This window comes from Lycium barbarum, chromosome 9 (genome assembly GCF_019175385.1).
Source record: "Lycium barbarum isolate Lr01 chromosome 9, ASM1917538v2, whole genome shotgun sequence".
NCBI lineage: Eukaryota > Viridiplantae > Streptophyta > Magnoliopsida > Solanales > Solanaceae > Lycium > Lycium barbarum.
Window position 1 is genome coordinate 11777639 of NC_083345.1, and position 21818 is coordinate 11799456.

Below are 21818 nucleotides of genomic sequence, written 5' to 3' on the forward strand. Positions count from 1 at the left end.
AAATGTGAAGACCTTACAAGTTGGAAATATCACATGTATATACGGTTCATTATTTATTTCAGTGTCTGTCCGAACAAAGGGAAAAGTTCTAAAAATTAAAGAGCTAGCAATAGGAACAACGTTATGGTCTTGTTATCCACACGTTAAGGCCGATCTTCCAACACCACACAACTTACCTACTTAACAATCAAAACATACAAACCATTCTCCTAAAAGAACTAGGCCAGAATGTTTAAATTTGTATCACATTAGTTGTTTGCCTACGTTGTGTAAATATAACTACCTTTCCTTTTACCAAACATCCACTTTCATCAAATTCCTTTTAAAAAAAAATCAGAATCCGGAACCCATGGGCCCCGACTGACCCAAATTCGCATCGTAGAAATTTCACTATGGGGGAGTTCTAGTGTCAGCGGCGAAGCCAAAAATTTCGCTAAGAGTATTAAAAAATTAATATGTATGAATAAAAGTTATATTTGGCCTATATAAAATAATTTTTTGACGAAGAGTGTTTAATTGACCACCCTTTGACATGCGTAACTACACACCCTTGCCTAGCACTCTGTACGACCAAAGAAACTTTCATTCCGATCTGGCTCAAACTTGAAACCTCTAATTAAAGGAGAATGAATCTTTACTGTTCCACACCCGTACATTCATCAAATTATATTTCATTCATGCATCTAATTGACGCTTCTGTTAATAATAGACATTTTTCTATGACCAAAAAAAGTAAAATAAAGAAGTTATCCGGTTTGTGTTGAAAAAATGTATGACCAAAAATGTTAATACACATAATATGACACTCGTATTGCATTCATGTCTTGACATTTTAATTTGTGTCACTGTAGATATTTCGGTCCCTGAAATGATGAGTTTGAAATACAAAATTCAAAACATCTAATTAAATAATAGTATAAATATAAATATTGTCTACTTAATTTCGTAAAAATAAATTTACATATTCAAGAATTGCTTTAAAATGTACTGTAAAATGTTAAATTCCTCAAAATAATTTTTTAAATAAAGTTTTAAAATATCAAAAATAAAAAAGATATGCATTTGATTTTACAAAGAGTATATATTACAGTTCAACGTTACAAGGGGTTAATCCGAGCTTCCTTTACCAAAAAATTATATTGTATATATAAGGTTGAAATTATTCTTTATGTAATATATTAAGTATTAAATTCATTAACTTCTTCACGTATTTATTTTCTTATATATATTTTAAATATCCTTAGTGAAGATTCTTATTCCACAACTAATTTACTCTTTTCTTTTTCTGATTTTTTTTAACCCTGAACTCTTAATAGAGTGTTACGTGTCAAACTCTTGTCCAAAGGCCAAAGCTAATCAAGCTTATGTTGGAAGTAACGGAAATCTTATGTAAGAATGATCAAGACCATTCATTTGGTTTCACCGAAATTGACTAAAATCTATGACCATAGATCTTCAGAAGTAGGTACTACCAACATTTGCGTAGAAAGTTTGCTAAGCTCTTGTAAAGGAAAATAAAAATAAATGTCACGTGCCCTAGTTGTTGACGTACGTGATCTCAATCTACCATTCTCCTTTTGGGATTCACATATAAATAAATGATACAACCCCCATGCAAAAACCATAGACAGTTATATCACTCTTCTTCACGTACTACTACAACTACAATAGCCTTAGAGAATATCACTAGACAACTAAAAGAACCCTAGCTAGCATATCAACCATTTTTTCCGACGAAAATGGTCACCGTGGAGGAGTATCGTAAGGCGCAACGTGCCGAGGGTCCAGCCACTGTCATGGCCATTGGAACAGCCACACCTTCCAACTGTGTTGATCAAAGCACTTACCCTGATTATTATTTCCGTATCACTGATAGCGAGCACAAGACTGAGCTGAAGGAGAAATTTAAGCGCATGTGTAAGATAAACCTCTTTCCTCGTTATTTTGCTTTCTCTGTCGCATTTTATGTTACACTATTACTATTTGGGGTTGAATAATTTCTCGTTAGACTATGATTATCTCGAACTTTTAAATATTTTCAAAATTATTAGTTGTGTTGAAGTATATTAGTATACTTTTTATGTGGTTTTTCAAATATGAAAATTTATTTAAAATTTTTTGAAGAGTTTATGCCTGAATTCATACTGAAAATTATGTGTCTCGACCCTCGTGCTTAGAACCTTTTATAGCATGGCCTATGAATAGTAATGCATGTTGGAGTTGTAGATTAATTGTTGCAACTCTAATCAAATTGAATTTCCATAAGCGGAGGTGTCTTTAGATGATGTTCAGATATTAACTAAGATTAATCAAATTTGTTTTTCTTTCTTTTTTATTAATATAATAATTTATTAATTAGTAGGTTAATTCCTTAAATAGCATCCATGTGAGATGCTTTTGGTGATATTGACTACATCCTTTGTTACTTTTCCTTAGTAAGTTGAACACAACATGTCAACACATGTTAACCTTGCCTAGCATTGAGATTAGACAATTTTAAAAATCAATTACCCAAATGGTCTGGAAATTTCTGATTTATTTATGGCTAACTTCATATTTATTTCCTTTTTCCCCTCCAATAAAAGAGAAACTGTCTGTAAACTAGAAAATTCATGATTTTGATAAATTAATTTATTTCGTTTTCTTCATTGAGTTTTTACATGCTATGCTTGCTTTGATAAAAACAAGGCTTCGCGATAATTCTGCGTTTTTTGGTTCTTTATAGTATTAATTACCACAATTAACTATAAAGGCATAAGTATTCAACTTTGTACTTCAATTTGCATTTTTAACCAAAAGAGGAGAAAGATAGTATTCAGTTTGAGTACTTTAAGTAATTTTTGTTTCCTAATTCTTTAGTTTTGATTATATGATTTAGTGACTTTTTAACATATTTTATTGGTATACTTGCAGGTGACAAGTCAATGATTAAGAAGAGGTACATGCACTTAACAGAGGAAATATTGAAAGAGAACCCTAATATGTGTGCCTACATGGCACCTTCCCTTGATGCTAGGCAAGACATAGTGGTTGTTGAGGTGCCTAAACTTGGCAAAGAGGCAGCCCAAAAGGCCATCAAGGAATGGGGTCAGCCCAAGTCCAAAATTACTCATTTGGTCTTTTGTACAACTAGTGGTGTGGACATGCCCGGGTGTGACTACCAGCTAGCTAAGCTTCTTGGGCTTCGCCCATCAGTCAAGCGGCTCATGATGTACCAACAAGGTTGCTTTGCCGGAGGGACAGTACTCCGGCTAGCCAAGGACTTGGCTGAGAACAACAAGGGCGCTCGAGTCCTTGTTGTTTGCTCTGAGATCACTGCGGTCACGTTCCGTGGCCCCAGTGAATCTCACTTGGATAGTTTGGTTGGTCAGGCCCTTTTTGGTGATGGGGCAGCCGCAATCATAATGGGCTCAGACCCAATTCCAGGGGTCGAAAGGCCTTTGTTTGAGCTTGTCTCTGCAGCCCAAACTCTACTCCCTGATAGTGAAGGTGCTATCGATGGTCACCTTCGTGAGGTTGGGCTTACATTTCACTTACTCAAGGATGTTCCTGGGTTGATCTCGAAAAACATCGAGAAGAGCCTTGTGGAAGCATTCCAGCCTCTGGGCATTTCTGATTGGAACTCTTTATTTTGGATCGCTCACCCAGGTGGGCCTGCGATTTTGGACCAAGTTGAATTAAAGTTGGCCCTAAAACCGGAGAAACTTAGGGCTACAAGGGATGTGTTGAGTAACTATGGAAATATGTCAAGTGCATGTGTGTTGTTTATTTTGGATGAAATGAGAAAGGCCTCTGCAAAAGAAGGCTTAGGAACTACTGGTGAAGGGCTCGAATGGGGTGTGCTTTTTGGATTTGGGCCTGGGCTTACAGTTGAGACTGTTGTCCTCCACAGTGTTGCTGCTTAGTGGGTTGGTCTTCTACTGTGGGTCTGAAGTACTAAATTGGTTATATGTTTGTTGGGGTTGAATTTAATTTGTTTGCTATGAATGTATTTGCTGTATTTGTTGTATTTGTTGTTTTATCTTAGCAAATAATGATATTTGTAATGAGAACTATGTAATCAAAGAACTGAAATTCTTTCTATCGACTTCTCTTTCTTGTGATGATTATTCTTTATCTAACTTTAATTTTTCGACTGCATAACTAATACTTTAATTTCAGCTTCCTCACATGTCACAACAGTAAAATTGTAAGCACATATTCTTTAAATAAACACATTTTTTTTTTTTTGGGGGAAAGGAGATCTAATTTTCTAAGAATTTGGCCATACAGATTCTAGTATATAAACTGAAATTTTTGGCTTGCGTATCAATTTTATTTTATTATTTCCTTTATAATATGTGTGAAGAAACAAGGAATCCTTTGCTTTTAGGCCTCATTTACGCCTTCTCAATTTATTAGAGTTCTATTTGATATGGGAAAGGTATTAAATGATTACCATAAATTTTATAATCAAATCCTTTTGCAATAAGAAAATATCTTTCTGTTATCGTCATATTAAATTAAGACCATTTATGCTGCAAACATAAAATATACTGTTCATTTTACCCAATCACTAATCAGTCTTGAAAGGAAAGAATTAGGAACGAAAACTAAAAGCAAAGAAAAAGAAGGTAAGAGAAAGAAACGCTCCATAATATGTGGAAACATTATGTAAGCGTTTCATAATTAACGGTGGCGTTGAAAAAACTAAAAAGTGAAGTTTGCACAATAATAGTGCTTAAATTCTACGTACTAAAATTTTACTCGTTTGTCCTATTTTGGGTGATACACTTTTTGATTTTTTTTTTTAGACAATATAATGAAATTTTAAAGTAATTTAATTTTTTATTTTTTTATTTTACGCTTAAATATATGATTTTTATAGTCATAAAAATGACGCTTGAAGATATGATTTTTATAGTCATAAAAATGTTTGTGGCATATTTTATGTCAGTAAGTTCCAAAAATATATTTGTTAAACTTTATGCTCATGTTTTGAATACTAGTCCAATGAAGCCCGTGCTGAGCCCGGGCCCAAGATCAAGATAATAATGCACTTCATAATGTTTTTAATTAAAAGAAATTTTGTACGTTTCTTAGGCACAACTCTTTTAAAATGATCGCTTCTTAATCATGTATTATTGATTAGTTAAATTTTTTGATCATATAATTAGATAATTTACTAAAAAAATTGTTATAAGAAAGCAAGTTTGCTTGGGATAAACAGATATCAAAGAGACAAAGATAACATGATGTTTAGTAACATAATTTAAAGTTTGCAGAATGATTTCAAATTGACTATACTCATAAATTGAAAAGGAATTTTTTATATTTTATGAATTTGTGAGCATATAATTTCTAGTTAGAGGTAGGAATAGCATGTTTTGCTATTCATTGATTAACTACTCATAATTTCATGTGACCGATGGTTTATGCGGAAAAAAAATATGGTGATCAAAGTCTAGGTTTAGATGAAATTCAAAATAAATTGAATTCTTTGAAACAAAGTTTAAGAATAGATATAGTTTGTCATTAACTCATTCAGGCTTTATTCTTAAAAGAAAACTTCCTTACTCAACCAACTAAGGATTTCATGATTTTTGACAAATTAAATTGCTTGCAAGAAAAGAAAGATGCGGTTATCAATATTTAATAATTATGGGATTGAGCAGTTGATCACTTGGTAAGCATCTTTTCTCTTTTCTATCCCACTTAATTAAGAAAATTGAATAAAATTTAAAGGTTCTTTTTCTTTTATTTTCTAAGATTTTAATCTATTAATTGGTAAAACATTTTAAAATTTATTTTCTATTGTATAGTTGTGTTAAATCATTAAATCTAACTTTATATTTTCATAATAACCTTTTTTTTAACTAAAAAAAAGATCAAGAGAAATTTAATGGTAATTTAAGAATTACTAAAGAAAATTTGATCGATAGAGTACTCTTCGGAGAGTACTCTTCGGAGAGTACTCTTCGGGTACCAAATGAGTTCTTCAAAGTTATTATCATCACCATTTTAGATTATCTTTGTGCATAGTTATTTTTAGTAGATGACATCATCAATATTAACAATTTTTTAGCATTTTTAAAGGGCTCAAAAATGAGTATATTGACAAAATTGATTGTGTCAACCTAAGTAAAAATGTCACGACCCAACCCACGGGTCGTGCGGGCACCTACCATATTATTACCCTGGTAGGCGAACCCTTACCAACTAAATCCAACCTTTAAACTGTTGCGACCACAATCTTTGAAAAATCACAAATTTAAAGTAAAAGCTTTGTACAGACTCTGTTTTTAACTACAATAAAACTGAAAAGAATTCCCCGGAAGCTAGTCTAGACAGGTACAAGAGCTCCTACAGTACAGGAAGACAAACTAAATGACACCAGCCTTTGACTGGAGTGAGATGAGCGAGGCTGTAGGAGCATGCCTGATAAATCCACACGTTGAAACTTCAACTAAACCCTACAACATATCTACACCCCAAGAAGGGTGGAGCAAAAGTAGTATCAGTACACCACACGTACTGGTAAGCATCATAGGTCGACTAATATTAGTTCACGCAACACAGTATAAAGTCAATAAGATAAACAGATAAGTCAATGAACCTCAAGATCCTCAATAAAGATTATTACACCCTCACCACTTATCTTTCCATTCTCAACTGTTCACTCCTTTTATTTTCAAGAATTACGGGTATTCTACTTAACCACCACCGTTCCCTTCCTCTCATTCAACCTATTAGCTCTTGTCTCCACGCTTATCATACCCTCTAATTCCTACCCTTAATTATTCGTAAAGTTAACCTACTTAATTTTACTCACTACCATACGATACCCTAGGGAAGGGTTCGCTATTTAAAAGTCTGCCACAACATTTATCTTATATTAAACACCCCTCCACACACAATCTCACGTAAATCATAAAGCTAAATAAACAATACCAACGGTAGTAGTCCACACATGCATAACATAGAAATATGAGATGTAGTGCAATGTAGAATCCGATGCAAGGGCCCAAAAACACTGTACATATATGTTAACTGATGTCATAGCTCAGTAGTCATGACCTGCAGGGGACCCATGGTGTCCATGTACCACTCGTTCCGGATCCACTCCTCGGACCCGAGCGATAAATCCTTTACTCCGGAAAGAACCTCGGACGCGGATCCATATCACATAGAATACTCGTATCCAACTCAACGGCCAAAAGACCAGATAACGCAATTTCCCATGCTCAGCCTTTCCTGCTACCTGTATTTCCTCAGAACCCGTGCAATGCAATATTATGATGCGATAAATCAATAAGTCATAAATCATGCCCTTGATGGGCGCCGCGCTAGTACGACTTACTAGGACCTCTTAATACAATTTCTTATTTTCAAGAAAGACAACCATATGAATAATTCAATACAACCGGAAATAAAGACGGAAATTACCCACTCCTAGGGATGCACAAATTAAACATGAGATACCCCTCAGTGATGATATTACCCTCGTTAATAGCAGTTCATTGTTACCCTAGCTACCATTTACACAAGATTTTAGTTACATTATAGGATATGTCCACCCCAACTCCGTGTCCGAAGACCTAGTCATGCAGTCTCCCGTCAACTCTAAAAGTATATACTATTCACTAATCAAAGTCTAACTCAAGTAAACCATAGCCTATCTCGTTGACGAACAACTAATTGAATCTCTATGAATTGCTCGTCTTCCTAGCTTTCATCCGAATCCATGAGAGGTACTAGTCGTAGGGAGGAAATTAAAAGGGTCTCTTTTTCTTGGTACAAGGGTTTTCTTTCATATGGAACCCTAGCTGCAGCCCTTGGGAGTCTTTTATTGAAAAACAAGAGAAAAATAAAATAAGTGACCAAAAATGCAGTCACTGTTCTGCGTGGACCGCTGCAGCAGTCGAAATGCCGCTATAGCGATACCGCTATGGCGGTCCCTTGACCGCTATAGAGGTTTGCGTCCTTCCCTGGCCCACAATTTTCTAATTCACCCCGAAATTGATTTTTCCCACTCTTAACCCTTAAATCACACCATAGAGCTTATTATTCACGACCCTAGACCTAGATTGGGCACGAGTTCGCGGAATATTAAACAACGACCAGACGGGTCATTACATCAGATATCAATTAAACTACCATTCATCCCCGAACGGGGTGGGGTGAAGTAAGGGTCACCTTTCTGGGCCCTACACCGTAGGAGATAGGATTTTGAGCTATCAACATAGGGGCAAGGAAATTATTTGACATAGAACAATAGAAAAAAAAAAATTCCAAGGCCACCGCTATAGCGGTCAAATCGTTGCCCGCAGCGGTCATCGAGCAGAAAAAAAATAAATGGGGTGTTCACCCCTCCGACTTCCCACTTTTCCCCTATACACGAAAACTTCCCTTCTCCCTACTAAAATTCGTCCCCCTTATAGATTACTCAACCCTCTCATTTCCTTCCCCACTCCCTTATAACCACCATAGCCCCTTCTATTTCCTAAAACACTACCCAAAACAGATAAGAAAATAAAGGTTTCCCCTACACCCCAAAGTTCACTTTTCTTGCCAAGTCTGCAGATCTCTCGCCATTTCAAGGTATGTGCTCTCTTTCACTGTCCTATAACTTGTCTATGTCTTTCTATTTCAAAATTTTCACGCTTAACTTTCTAGATTAAGAAGAAATTCGATTTTCTAGACAAAAACGGGTTTTCGGTTCTTAGGGAGGGCAGTTCTTTGGATCATGGAGGGTTATTTCACGTTCATAATATTTTAGCAACACTTTACACTGAAGATCTGCTAAATATGGGGTAGTCTTCTGTTGGATGGAATGTTTTGTAGTGGTGCAATTTTTTGATGTTTTTGCTCAAATTTGGTAACCATGGTAGTTGAAATAGGGCAGAAAAAGTTGTAAAAGTCAGACATGCTATCATACTACTTGATCCTTGACAAAAATGGGAAAATCAAGATGAAAATTTTGGGTTTGCAAAAAGTTGGGGTAGGAATTTTTTGGACTGGAGAAGACGGGCCCGCTGCGGCGGTCCTTCAACCTTTACAGCTGTACCGCTGTAGCAATGGAACCATCGCTGCGAGCGACCCTTCTGATTTGGGAGGTGGCCACTATAACGGTGACCTGTTTTCTATAGCAAGGCCGCTACAACGACGATGCACCACTATGGCGATGCCTTGCCCTCTGTAGCGGCCCTCTCACCGCTATAGCGGCTTCGCTGCAGTGGCCCTACCGCTGCCGCACGGAGCTGCTTCAGGCAGAAACGAATTTTAAGATTTTTCTACTATTTCATGCATAGGATATCACCGCTAACTCTTTGTACCACACTATTTTAACCTTGTTTTTCACCTTTTTAGGCTAACTCTCTCGCTTTACTATGGCGGGTCAAGGACAACAAGTACAACAACCCCCAGTTCCTCACGCATATGTCAAATTCCCCAACAATGCTTGTAAGAGGAATTTCATGGAACAGTGGACCAAGGGTCTGCTTCATGAGCGAGCTTTTATTATGGACCGAGTTGAGGAGCTGGCCCCGAAATTCTATCAGACTCTACACCGCATTCGTTGGGGTCTGTTAGTCGAGGAGCCTGGGGATGTCAACTGTAACTGGGTCAGAGAGTTGTATTCTATGCTCCCTACTGTAGATTGGACTGTCCCGGAGCCGCAGATTACAATCCGAGGGGTTTCCATAAAAGTGGGTGCCGAGGCCATCAATGCCGTTCATGGGCTGCCCAACCCTCTACAGGATGAGCTTCGAGCCAAGGACATTGAAGGAAACGGGTCGTGGTTGGTGAGGATACTGGTGAGAGAATCAAAAAGGAAGGCTACCTGGGTTGTCTCCCGTTTGGCTATTAAAAGTAGACACTTTACTCTTGAGGGACGGAGGTGGTTAAACCTCGTTGCCCGGCGGGTTCGCCCTTCGAGAAATCCTACTGATGTCACTTACCCATGGGCCCTTGTATGGATTGCATCCTGGATGGTATGCTCGTGAATGTGGGTATGCAGGTGATCGAGGAATGGCGGGGTTTTGTAGCCAAGGCTGGCCCCAGCTTGACGTTTCCCTCTCTGATTACCTATTTTTGTCGTAATGCTGGGGTGCCTTTGGAGCCTGGGGACCGCTATGTGGAGTGCGATGTCGCCTTTGACCCATTGAAGGTCAAGGGATCACAGGGCAGGGGCAAAAGAAAGAGGTCTGGCTCGGATGACAGCGAGGACAGCGATAGACCTCATAGCGGGAGTGGTCAGTCACAGACCCCGGGTACCCTGGAGCGTATGGAGGCTGATATGGCTATCGTGAAGACGACCATGATGGGTTTTGCGCGGCCTTCCATGGAGGCCGGGTTATCTAGTAGTGCTACGGGTGCTGGTTAGTTTACCACAGAGCTGATAAAGAGTTACATAGAGACCCAGACCAAGATGGGAGAGGCTGTGGATGCCTTGCAGGGCACCTATGGATCGTTGGCTCAGGCCCATGTGGATCTCCAGGTTGACCTGAACGAGGAGAAGAGGAAGAGACGGACTAGGGACAAGCTATTTATGAAGATGTGGAAAGGCATCAAGAGTCTTTTGAAGGCCTTAGTCCCGAAGGTGAAGGCTCTCAAGGTGACTACCAGAGATGCCTCCCAGTTCTCCTTCCTCAGCGAGTCCGGACTTGGCAGAGAGGACTCTAGTGACTTGGAGGATGGTGACGACGAGGCGACTAGTGGCTTAGAGCTCCCCCCTCCTCCCTTCTGTTTTTCAGCTTTGGTTAGTACTTGCCCTTGTAGGGCTTTGATGTTCACACAATTTGCTTGCTTTTGGTTATTTTTGGAATGTTTGGATAATTTCTATTTTGTTGTTTTGGTGCGGGTGCCCCGGTTTAAGGGTGCTCGTAAGATAATTTCCCTAGTTGGGCGAATGCTTTTATGAAATTATTTGCTTTGGAAATTGGTATTTTCTTGGTATATTGATGAATTATACGTGTTGGCAAAACAGGGGAGGAAGGAAAGGCTACTAGTCAAATGGTACCGCTATGGCGGTGAGTATATCACTATAGCGGACCCTTGCGGAAAGGTTGGGTCAGCTATAGCGGTCCGATGCCCACTATAGCGAGTCCGCTATAGCGGTCCCCGTACCGCTACAGCAGTGCTACAGTGCCAATGGGCGAAACTTTTGCCCTCCAGGTCGGGTCGCGTAGGGGTTTACTTAACTGTTTAGCGCATAAAAACATGGTTTTCACTTACGAGTACGAATGCGCTATTAACTTGCTAAAATTTCCAGAATCAGTACCTAGTCTATAACACTAACATTATCACTGAAGCTTCTTTTGTTCACACGCATACTCCGCACCTGCTACAAAAAATCTTCCTTGCGTCAAATTAGAGAGACACTAATTGGAATCGACAGATACCAATTAGCCTGTCGGGATACCAATTGTGATCATCCAGATACCAATCGGATCTAACTAGGAGACGACGGATTTGAGGCGGCTCGATGGAATGAATGAAGGGAAAATTCTAGATGCCCTATAGCCTCTTGTGGACGGGTACGGACGTCATCGTACCATTCCATAAGACTCTACTAGACATTTGCTCTTGTACTTGTGAGACTGGTAACCTAGGCTCTGATACCAACTGTCACGACCCAACCCACGGGTCGTGCGGGCACCTACCATATTATTACCCTAGTAGGCGAACCCTTACCAACTAAATCCAACCTTTAAACAGTTGCGACCACAATCTTTGAAAAATCACAAATTTAAAGTAAAAGCTTTGTACAGACTCTATTTTTAACTACAATAAAACTGAAAAGAATTCCTCGGAAGCTAGTCTAGACAAGTACAAGAGCTCCTACAGTACAGGAAGACAAACTAAATGACACCAGCCTCTGACTGGAGTGAGATAAGCGAGGCTGTAGGAGAATGCTTGATAAATCCACACGCCGAAACTTCAACTAAACCCTGCAACATATCTACACCCCAAAAAGGGCGGAGCAAAAGTAGTATCAGTACACCACACGTACTGGTAAGCATCATAGGTCGACTAATATTAGTTCACACAACACAGTATAAAGTCAATAAGATAAACAGATAAGTCAATGAACCTCAAGATCCTCACTAAAGATTATTACACCCTCACCACTTACCTTTCCATTCTCAACTGTTCACTCCTTTTATTTTCAAGAATTACGGGCATTCTACTTAACCACCACCGTTCCCTTCCTCTCATTCAACCTATTAGCTTTCGTCTCCACGCTTATCATACCCTCTAATTCCTACCCTTAATTGTCCGTAAAGTTCACCTACTTAATTTTACTCAAAACCATATGATACCCTAGGGAAGGGTTCGCTATTTGAAAGTCCCACCACAAGAAAGTATAGAAATGGCAATAATTTTTTTTTATATTTTTCAACAACTTAGTTTTATTGTTGGCAAATGATTTTTTTGTTGCCAAAGAATTTAATTTTGTTCCCATATTATTGATTATTGTGGCAAAAAGTACTTTTGGCAAACCAAAAAAAGTTGTTGCACCTTATTGCAATAACAGCCGTTGGGAAAAGTTCATGCAACAAAATATTTTTTTTATTGCCAAATGTACTTATTGCAACAATAATCAATTTATGGCAACAAAAAAATTTTTGTTGCCAATTTTTTTATTTTTTTTGTAGTGTCCGCCACTACATTTATCTTATATTAAACACCCCTCCACACACAATCTCACATAAATCATAAAGCTAAAAAACAATACCAACGGTAGCAGTCCACACATGCATAACATAGAAATATGAGACGTAGTGCAATGCAGAATGTGATGCAAGGGCTCAAACACACTGTACATACATGCTAACTGATGTCATGGCTCAGTAGTCATGACCTGCAGGGGACCCATGGTATCCGTGCACCACTCGTTCTGGATCCACTCCTAGGACCCGAGCCATAAATCCTCCACTCCGGAATGAACCTCGGACGTGGATCCATATCACATAGAATACTCGTATCCAACTCAACGGCCAAAAGACCAGATAACGTAGTTTCCCATGCTCAACCTTTCCTGCTTCCTGTATTTCCTCATAACCCGTGCAATGAAATGCTATGATTCAATAAATCAACAAGTCATAAATCATGCCTTGATGGGCACCGCGCTAGTCCGACTTACTCGGACCTCTCAATACAATTTCTTATTTTCAAGAAAGAAAACCATATGAATAATTCAATACAACCAGAAATAAAGACGGAAATCTCCCACTCCTAGGGATGCATAAATTAAAGATGAGACACCCCTCAGTGATGATAGTACCCTCATTAATAGCCGTTCATTGTTACCTTAGATACCATTTACATAAGATATTAGTTACGTTATAAGATATGTCCACCCTAACTCCGTATCCGAAGACCTAATCATGCAGTCTCCCGTTAACTCTAAAAATATATACGATTCACTAATCAAAGTCTAACTCAAGTAAACCATAACCTACCTCGTTGATGAACAGCTAATTGAATCTCCATGAATTGCTCGTCTTCCTAGCTTTCATCCAAATCCATGAGAGGTACTAGTTGTAGGGAGTGGTGGTGGGGAGGAAATTAGAAGGGTTTTTGTTTTCTTGGTACAAGGGTTTTCTTTCATATGGATCCCTAAGAGTAGCCCTTGGGAGTCTTTTATTGAAAAATGAGAGAAAAATAAACTAAGTGACCAAAAACGCGGTCATTGTTCCGCGTGGACCGCTGCGGCAGTCGAAATACCACTATAGCGGCACTGCTATGGCGGTACCTTGACCGCTATAGAGGTCCACTTCCTTCCCTGGCCCACAGTTTTCTAATTCATCTCGAAATTGTTTTTTCCCACTCTTAACCCTTAAATCACACCATAGAGCTTATTATTCACGACCCTAGACCTAAATTGTGCATGGGTTCGCGGAATATTAAATAACGACCGGACGGGTCGTTATACAAAATGAAATAAAGTGTTGGAGTTTTGCCCTGATTTTCTTACCATATTTGGATTTTACCTTTTCTTAAAGGAAGGGCAAAGAGTTTACCATAATTGATTTTACTTTTTCCAAAAGGAAAATACAAATCTTCCATATTTGAGTAACCTTTTTCTGGGAGGAAAAGTCTTGTTCATCTATAAATTGAAGACCTCCTTCTCACAATTAGAGAACACAACAGCATCCACAATGTAGTCCTTTAGAGAGTTTTGCTTGAGGGAAGATTTATTCTCTCAATAGTTTTAGAATATTTTTTTATATTAGTATTATCATGTGTAGGTCTATTGACCAAACTCATATCATATAACAAAGTCCTTTTTATAGTTTTCCTTGTCATCTGATTTATCGCCGAATCGTTTTAGGTTTGTAATTATAAGCTTTCGCATGACGCCCTGATTATTTCGATCCCAACAAGTTGTATCAAAGCCAATGGTTCGGCCAATGATTCGGCGATGTTTAGGACATGTTCAAGGCTGTTTCAAATCAAGAGCAAACAATTTCACGATAATGAAGATTTTATCTAGGAGTACTACATGTGGAGATGAATTTCAACCATAATTTTAACATCCCTGATGCTGTATCTTTAAAAATAAAGTAAAATATTTTTAAACCAATCTTTAACCCACAATATTTTTAATCTTATTTTTAACAATGGCAAGCAGGGGCGATAGATTCGTGCAGAAGGCAGATCAAGTTTTGTCAAGAAAATCCAGGCAAAAAGGGGAGATTTGTTAGGGTTTTGCCCTGATTTTCTTACCATATTTGGATTTTACCTTTTCTTGAAGGAAGGGCAAAGAGTTTACCATAATTGATTTTACTTTTTCCAAAAGGAAAATACAAATCTTCCATATTTGAGTAACCCTTTTCTTGGAGGAAAAGCCTTGGACATCTATAAATTGAAGACCTCTTTCTCACAACTAGAGAACACAATAGCTTCCACAATGTAGTCCTTTAGAGAGTTTTGCTTAGGGGGAGATTTATTCTCTCAATAGGTTTAGAATATGTTTTATATTAATTTTATAATATGTAGGTCAATTGACCAAGCCATATCATAATATTATGCCTTTTTAGTATAGTTTTAGTTGTCATCTGATTTATCGCCGTTCAAGGCTTGTAATTATTAGCTTCTGCATGACGCCCTGATTATTTCGATCCCAACATAAAGTAGGGGCAAAAATAAGAGATAGAAAAAAGATATGCTATCAAAAAGGGTTTCAAAGTATCTTGATTTATTGGAATATACTTTGATACATGAAGTAATAAATAGCAACTCTAAGGATAATTTAAACGAGCAAACTAATTTAATTGGGTCAACCAAATAGTTATAATGTAACTAAGTACTACAAAACGCATTGCCCGTTATATATAGTAATAATATGTGTAAAATCAAACACACTTCACATAAGTTAAATCGGTAGGTATGTATGTGATAAACATAAAATCTCAAGGATTCCTTTTCTTTTTGGTTCGAGAATCTCAAGGAGTTTGATTCGTGTGTACTTACTACTTACACATAGCCTATTTGGTCAAATTTATTTTTCTCCAAAAGTAATTATTTTTTTCAATAAGTGCTTATTTAAAAAAAAGTGAGGTGTTTGGCTAAATTTTTGGGAAAAAATAAGTGTTTATGGCAAGGAGCAAAAGCAGAAGTAGAAGCAGTTTTCATAAGCTAAAAAAAATAGTTTTTGCCAAAAAACACTTTTTTGAAAAGCACTTTTGAGAAAATACATTTAGAAATACTTTTTAAAAGTTTGGCCAAACACTAATTACTGTTGAAAAGTGCTTTTAAAATTAATTGGCCTAACACAAACTGTTTTTTGTCAAAAGTATGTTTTTGAAAAGCACTTTTTAAAAAAAAGATATTTTTCAAAATAAGCTGATTTTAAAAGTTTGGCGAAACATGCTAATATACTTTTTTTTTAAAAAAAAGATTTATTGAAGGAATAGAGTATTCCGAGTAAAAGAGGAAAATAGATTTTATTTATTTGACTTCTTGATTGTGTTTGTAACGACTTCTCCAAATTTCAAAAAATAAAATAAAAATATTTTTGCACTCCCGCCTCAAAGGCGGTTACGTCACCCACTCCCACGTCTACCAAAATTAAAAAAATTATATAAACCTGACATTTAGTTCTAGGGTTTTACTTTTTGTACTTCCACTACTTTATTAGGGTTTCCTCCTCAAGAAACCCCATATATTTTCTCTAAGAGTTATTAGCAATGGCAGTGAAACTAACAAAAACACAAAAGAAAGTTGCATACGATCAAAAATTGTGCAAATATCTCGATTTATTCAACCAAATTTTGATAGTCAATGCTGATAATGTTGGGTCAACACAGTTGCAAAATGTTCGAAAAGGGTTACGTGGAGAATCTGTTGTTCTTATGGGCAAAAATACAATGATGAAAAGATCCGTAAGGATTCATGCAGAAAATACTGGCAACGATGGATTTCTGAGTCTCATTCCTCTCCTTGTGGTGAGTTCCTTAAAATTTAGAATAAATTTCATGATTCCTTTTTTTTAGAGTTGTTGTTAATCTTACTAGCTAATGTTATTATAAGGTTTTGTTATGGCTTAAAAATATGCGGAGACAAGTACTTTGTCCTTGCATCTGTTATGGTTATACTGTTTTATGATCGATTCAGCCTTAACTTTTTGTCATTCCATGTTTAATGGTTAATTTTCTGTTCAATTCAAAAGTCAAATTGAAATATGATATTAACCTGTTCCGGTTCAATTGGCAAGATTTTACTAACAACATTATCGAAGAAACTAAAATGTTTGTAGGTCTCAAAAAAGATTATAGTCTTAGATTTTATGTTTTATGTTATTTTTAGTTCACCTGTTTAGAAAAGTACTCTCCAAGAGATATGAAAATACTTTTTTCTCAAAGGATTTTTGGTAATACTTCAAGATTCATGTCACTTCAAATTGCGCTATTGAGAAAAGTTCCATACTTCAGGGATTTTTCTTTTTCTGTTTGAATATTTACATGAAGCTATGCTGTCTCTGCTTTTGATTTTTTCCTGCAAAATTAGTAGTCAAATGAGTATGATTTATTTTTAAGTTTCTAAATATCTTTCTTATCATTTACTATATATTAGGGGAACGTTGGTTTGATCTTCACAAAGGGTGATCTAAAGGAAATAAACGAAGAAGTCGCAAAATACAAGGTAAAACATTCCCCAATTGTTGATATTTTTCTTTTATTATATTATTGTGTAGTTTGTAGGTTTCTGCATCTTTAAAGTTAATACAAGGTTACATTATTTTCCCCTATAAATCCCTCATGTGTATTCCTTATATCATATATATCGCAAATACCTTCACAATCTCATCCTGTATGTTTTTTGCTGTACCTTGATATGTAGATTTCATAAAAATTCTACCTTGATCTGTTTCCCCCCCTAAATTGTCATATGTAGTTATGAGCAGATCTAAAATTGTTTAGTTTTGGTTCAGTTGCACCCATCATTTTTTGCTTGTACCATAGATGTAACATGCATATGTAAAATTTCTAGAAGGTATTACTCCCTCCATCCCAATTTATGTGATATAATTTGAATGAGCACGAAATTTAAGAAAAAAGAAAAACTTTTGAATCTATATTTGTGTGGTCATAGGTCATCTCGTTAAGCGTAAAAGATAAAATTTAAAATTGAATTATTCTCAAATAAAGAAATGTATCATTCTTTTTTTAGACGGAATAAAGATGAAAGTTTATCACATAAATTAGGACACAGGGCATATGAATATCTTCAAGGAATGCAAAACCGAATTCATTACTTCCTGCTAAAAATATTTTACTCGCCTAATCGTAACATTTGGTAGCTATCACTATAAATACGTAGTGTATAATTAAGTGTATTTAAACTATACACGTTAGATAATAATTATATAGTACTTGATTAGTCACTGTATACTAACTTAAATTTGTAAAACTCACTTTTTTAATTATTTAAATGTTTTGTCATTGCAAACAGATTGGAGCTCCCGCACGTGTTGGTTTGGTTGCTCCAGTTGATGTGATTGTCCCTCCTGGCAACACTGGCCTTGATCCTTCTCAAACTTCCTTCTTCCAGGTTTTTACTCTCATACAATTCTATATTTTACTTATACACATCATTGGAGGAGCTAGGATTTGTGTCAAGGGGTTCAAAAATATAAAGAAGCCATAAATGAAGAGCTAAGGTGGTTCAACGTCTACTCTATATACATAAAAAATAATATTTACCTTATATATACAGTGCAATTTTTGCCGAAGGGGGTTCAGATGAACCCCTAGGCTCTTACTAGGTCCGCCACTGATACACACTCATTGTATCGATGTATTTTAATCCGTTGTAACAGAGCTAACATGCTTTATTTTTCATGTTATATTATCTAACATTTTTATTAAGATGATTTGATAGTTTAAAGATTATTTTATACCGGTCATTTGGTAGGAGGATAAGTTATCCTATGTAGATGAGATTTGGTGGGATAAGATGGATTACTAATCCCATCCTTTTTGTGGGATAATTTATCACACTTTTATCTCATGTAGATGGGATTGAATGGGATATCAAAGAGGTTATCCCACCAACCAAACATAGTATTAATTCCAATCCAATAATCCAGCCCATTCTATGCTCCTACCAAACGACTCTGTACAAGTTGAATTCTTATTTGCAAATTTTTTTTTTACGATACGTAGGTACTAAACATTCCCACCAAGATCAACAGGGGAACAGTCGAAATCGTAACACCGGTTGAACTAATCAAGAAAGGTGAAAAAGTGGGATCATCAGAAGCAGCCCTATTAGCCAAGCTTGGAATAAGGCCATTCTCTTATGGGCTTATAGTGGTTTCTGTTTATGATAATGGATCAGTATTCAGCCCAGAAGTTTTGGACCTAACTGAAGATGATCTTGTTGAGAAATTTGCTACTGGAGTTTCAATGGTTACTACTTTGTCTTTGGCTGCTTCTTACCCTACACTTGCAGCTGCACCTCACATGTTCATCAATGGTTACAAGAATGTTTTGGCTGTGGCTGTTGAGAGTGAATATTCCTATCCACAAGCTGAACAAGTCAAGGAATATCTCAAGGTAATTCACTTCTTTGTCCGAATTTAAGTAATATACACTGTCAGTACAAATAAATTTTAACTCACTACTAAAAAAACGTGAAATGTCGACCTATGTTTCCATTGTGATCAACAGTATTGTTTGTTATCATTTTTATCAGATCACTAGTTACTTAGTTAGTGCTTAGATTTACCGATAAGTGACTTGATTATGTTGTTGGCATAGTACTTCAACGCCTTTTATAGTGATACACCTGTTAAAAAAGATGGTACTACGTAGTATATTTATACAGGTTCAATCCTTTATAATTTTGGCACGAATCTTAAACTGGCAATGTGTACTAGTATATTTCTTTTTCTCTATTTTTGTCTCCAAATACGTGGGTTTACTAACCTACGTACTGCCAATTAATTTATTGCTCTCCAAAATGTTTTATGATTACATTATTATGGTACTATTTTCACTCCAGTTTTTTCTGGACCATCTACATATACGCTAACAGTGTAATCAAATTTTAACATGACTTCCCTTTCCATTTACCAGATTATTAACTAACTATACATGCTTAAATTCTATGTTGTGATGCAGCATTAAGTAAATCTTTTTCTTTTTCTTGTTAGTATTTGTTCTATACTTAACGCTGAATCTTTGTTCTTCGTTGCAAAATTACTGTAGGATCCTAGCAAGTTTGCAGTTGCAACTGCGACAGCTGTTGAATGTGCTGCTTCTCAAGGTGACGTTGTTGACACAAATCAGGATAAGAAGGAAGAAGCAGCTGAAGAATCTGAGGAAGAAGAAGCCTTGTTCGGTCTTTTTGACGATTAGATCAATTAATTTCTTATGGTTTAGCATCAACAAACTTAATTACTACATTTTATGGTCTGTTTAATTATATTACTTGTTTTGATGACAATGCTTTTTATGTTTAATGACCTTCCAGAGATTTTACTATTTTTACGACATAGATTTCTAAAGTATTTAGATTTCTGGTTATCAAATGCACGTTTGTGCTAAATTTTGGTAGGTTGAAAGCGTTGCGGCAATAAGCTGTCAAACATTTGCATGAATCAAGATGGATAGACTAATTTGGGTTTGACTAATGTGTCATGATCCAATTCGCCAACTCAATTGTCATTTTTCATTTATATATTTATTCTTCTGAATCTTTTAATTACCAACTTAAACTGACACAAGCATTTTTTTTAATATTATGAAAATATCTAACCAACCAAACCAAAAAATTTTAAAACTGTGTCATATTTTAAAACCCAAGTTCAAGTTTGTTGTTTGCTTGGCAAATTGCAAGGCATGCATGTACCTCGTGATCTTTTTTTGGCGCGGATTATCCTTCTTTTGGGATGGTCTTTAATTTTTGCCCTTCAAATTAGTGGTCTTTAATTTTTGCCCTTCGCCTAATATCCTGAGGTTCTGGGTTTGAATTCAACTCAGTAAAAAAAAATAAAAAATCCCAAGGCAGAGTTTTGCATGTAAAACTCTGCCATAAGGCAGGGTTTTGCATGTAAAACTCTGCCATAAGGCAGGGTTTTGGCCTGAAGGTACAAACATTAATTGACTGCTGAAAATTCAAATTATTGTTTGGAACACTATGGAACTGCAACTTAGCTTTTCATCTTAGTGAAGTTGATAGTTAGAAGTCTGAGTCAATGTATATGCTGTTCTCCAGGGGCATCCACTACTAAAAAAACAGGGTTTTTAGACCAAATAATTTCGACCTCACTTTTTGGTCGAAAAGAAATCGACCACATGAGGTTGAAATTTTCAGTTTTTTTTTTTTTGGATTTCGACCTCACGTGGTCGATTTTTAAACGGAAAATAAAATTTCGACCGCATGAGGTTGAAACTTATTTTTGTACAAATAATAAATGAAAAAAACATTTTAAAAAATTTAATTATATAAATAAAACAATTAATTAAAAAAAAACATATTTCGATTGCATGCGGTCGAAAATTAAATCACATTTGATCAAATCTGATTTAATTATTTCGACCGCACGCGGTCAAAATAATAAATTTGAAAAATTTAATGTACTCCCCCAACATCAATCGTGCAATTCTCACCCCAAAAAATACCAAAACCTAATTTTATCCCAAAACTCCCACCCCCACCACACCCCTCCCCGCCGCCGACGCCCCATCCCCACCACTGCCTGTCCTCCGCCGCCGCCCTTGCTGTCCGCCAGGTACCTTCTTTAATTATTTATTTTTTGCATCTTTTATGATATATGTGGTAGTTCTAATTTCTTGGTCCTTCAACTTTTTTAGAGGGGGGAACCACAGAAGCAAGTTGACTGGTGATGTAGCTGGGGAGCTTAGTTGTTATATCCCGTATTTTTGAACGTCAGATTATTTGCTGAAGTGGGGCCCTGATGTACCGTGAATTTTAGCACATTTTATGCCTTTGTAACTAGACATGTTGCTTGATTTTAAGTGTTTTTACATTGTTTCTTATGTTATTTTTGTGTTTTATAGGGTTGATTAACTAAGGATTGGAAATGAGAAGTAATGCTGAAAAAACGGACAAATTGGAGCTAAGCGACGCTCCGTAACTCATGTTACGGTCCGTACCTTTGAACCGTAACAGGGCCTGAATTTCCAGAAAGTTTTCATTGAAACCATCAGTGTTACGGTGGAGTGTTACGGTCCGTAACTAACATGTCACCGTCCGTAACATGTCACCGTAACATGAGCTAAATTTCCAGAGAGTTTCAATAAAACCTTCAGTGTTACGGTTTAGTGTTACGGTTCGTAACGCATGTTACGGTCCGTAACCCT

The 21818-nt window shown here is 36.5% G+C and overlaps 2 protein-coding genes across 2 annotated transcripts; both read left to right on the plus strand.

Moving 5' to 3' along the window:
* The first annotated feature begins 1619 nt into the window (after positions 1–1619).
* LOC132610120 (chalcone synthase 1B) lies at positions 1620–4083 on the plus strand. Its single transcript, XM_060324396.1, has 2 exons — positions 1620–1917; positions 2914–4083. The coding sequence occupies exons 1-2, from the start codon at positions 1740–1742 to the stop codon at positions 3903–3905; spliced, it is 1170 nt and encodes a 389-aa protein (XP_060180379.1). The 5' UTR covers positions 1620–1739; the 3' UTR covers positions 3906–4083.
* Positions 4084–16123: 12040 nt separating this feature from the next.
* LOC132610248 (large ribosomal subunit protein uL10-like) lies at positions 16124–20022 on the plus strand. The gene is made up of 5 exons (XM_060324560.1): positions 16124–16433; positions 17062–17130; positions 17941–18039; positions 18654–19046; positions 19701–20022. The coding sequence occupies exons 1-5, from the start codon at positions 16176–16178 to the stop codon at positions 19848–19850; spliced, it is 969 nt and encodes a 322-aa protein (XP_060180543.1). The 5' UTR covers positions 16124–16175; the 3' UTR covers positions 19851–20022.
* Positions 20023–21818: the final 1796 nt, after the last annotated feature.

What these genes read in the sequence shown, in the direction of transcription:
- LOC132610120 (XM_060324396.1), top strand. Translation starts at nt 1,740, where the DNA reads ATGGTCACCGTGGAGGAGTATCGTAAGGCGCAACGTGCCGAGGGTCCA. An exon ending in GGAGAAATTTAAGCGCATGT is followed by an intron (nt 1,918 to 2,913) that starts GTAAGATAAACC and finishes GTATACTTGCAG; the next exon opens with GTGACAAGTCAATGATTAAG.
- LOC132610248 (XM_060324560.1), top strand. Translation starts at nt 16,176, where the DNA reads ATGGCAGTGAAACTAACAAAAACACAAAAGAAAGTTGCATACGATCAA. An exon ending in GTCTCATTCCTCTCCTTGTG is followed by an intron (nt 16,434 to 17,061) that starts GTGAGTTCCTTA and finishes ACTATATATTAG; the next exon opens with GGGAACGTTGGTTTGATCTT. An exon ending in CTCAAACTTCCTTCTTCCAG is followed by an intron (nt 18,040 to 18,653) that starts GTTTTTACTCTC and finishes TACGATACGTAG; the next exon opens with GTACTAAACATTCCCACCAA.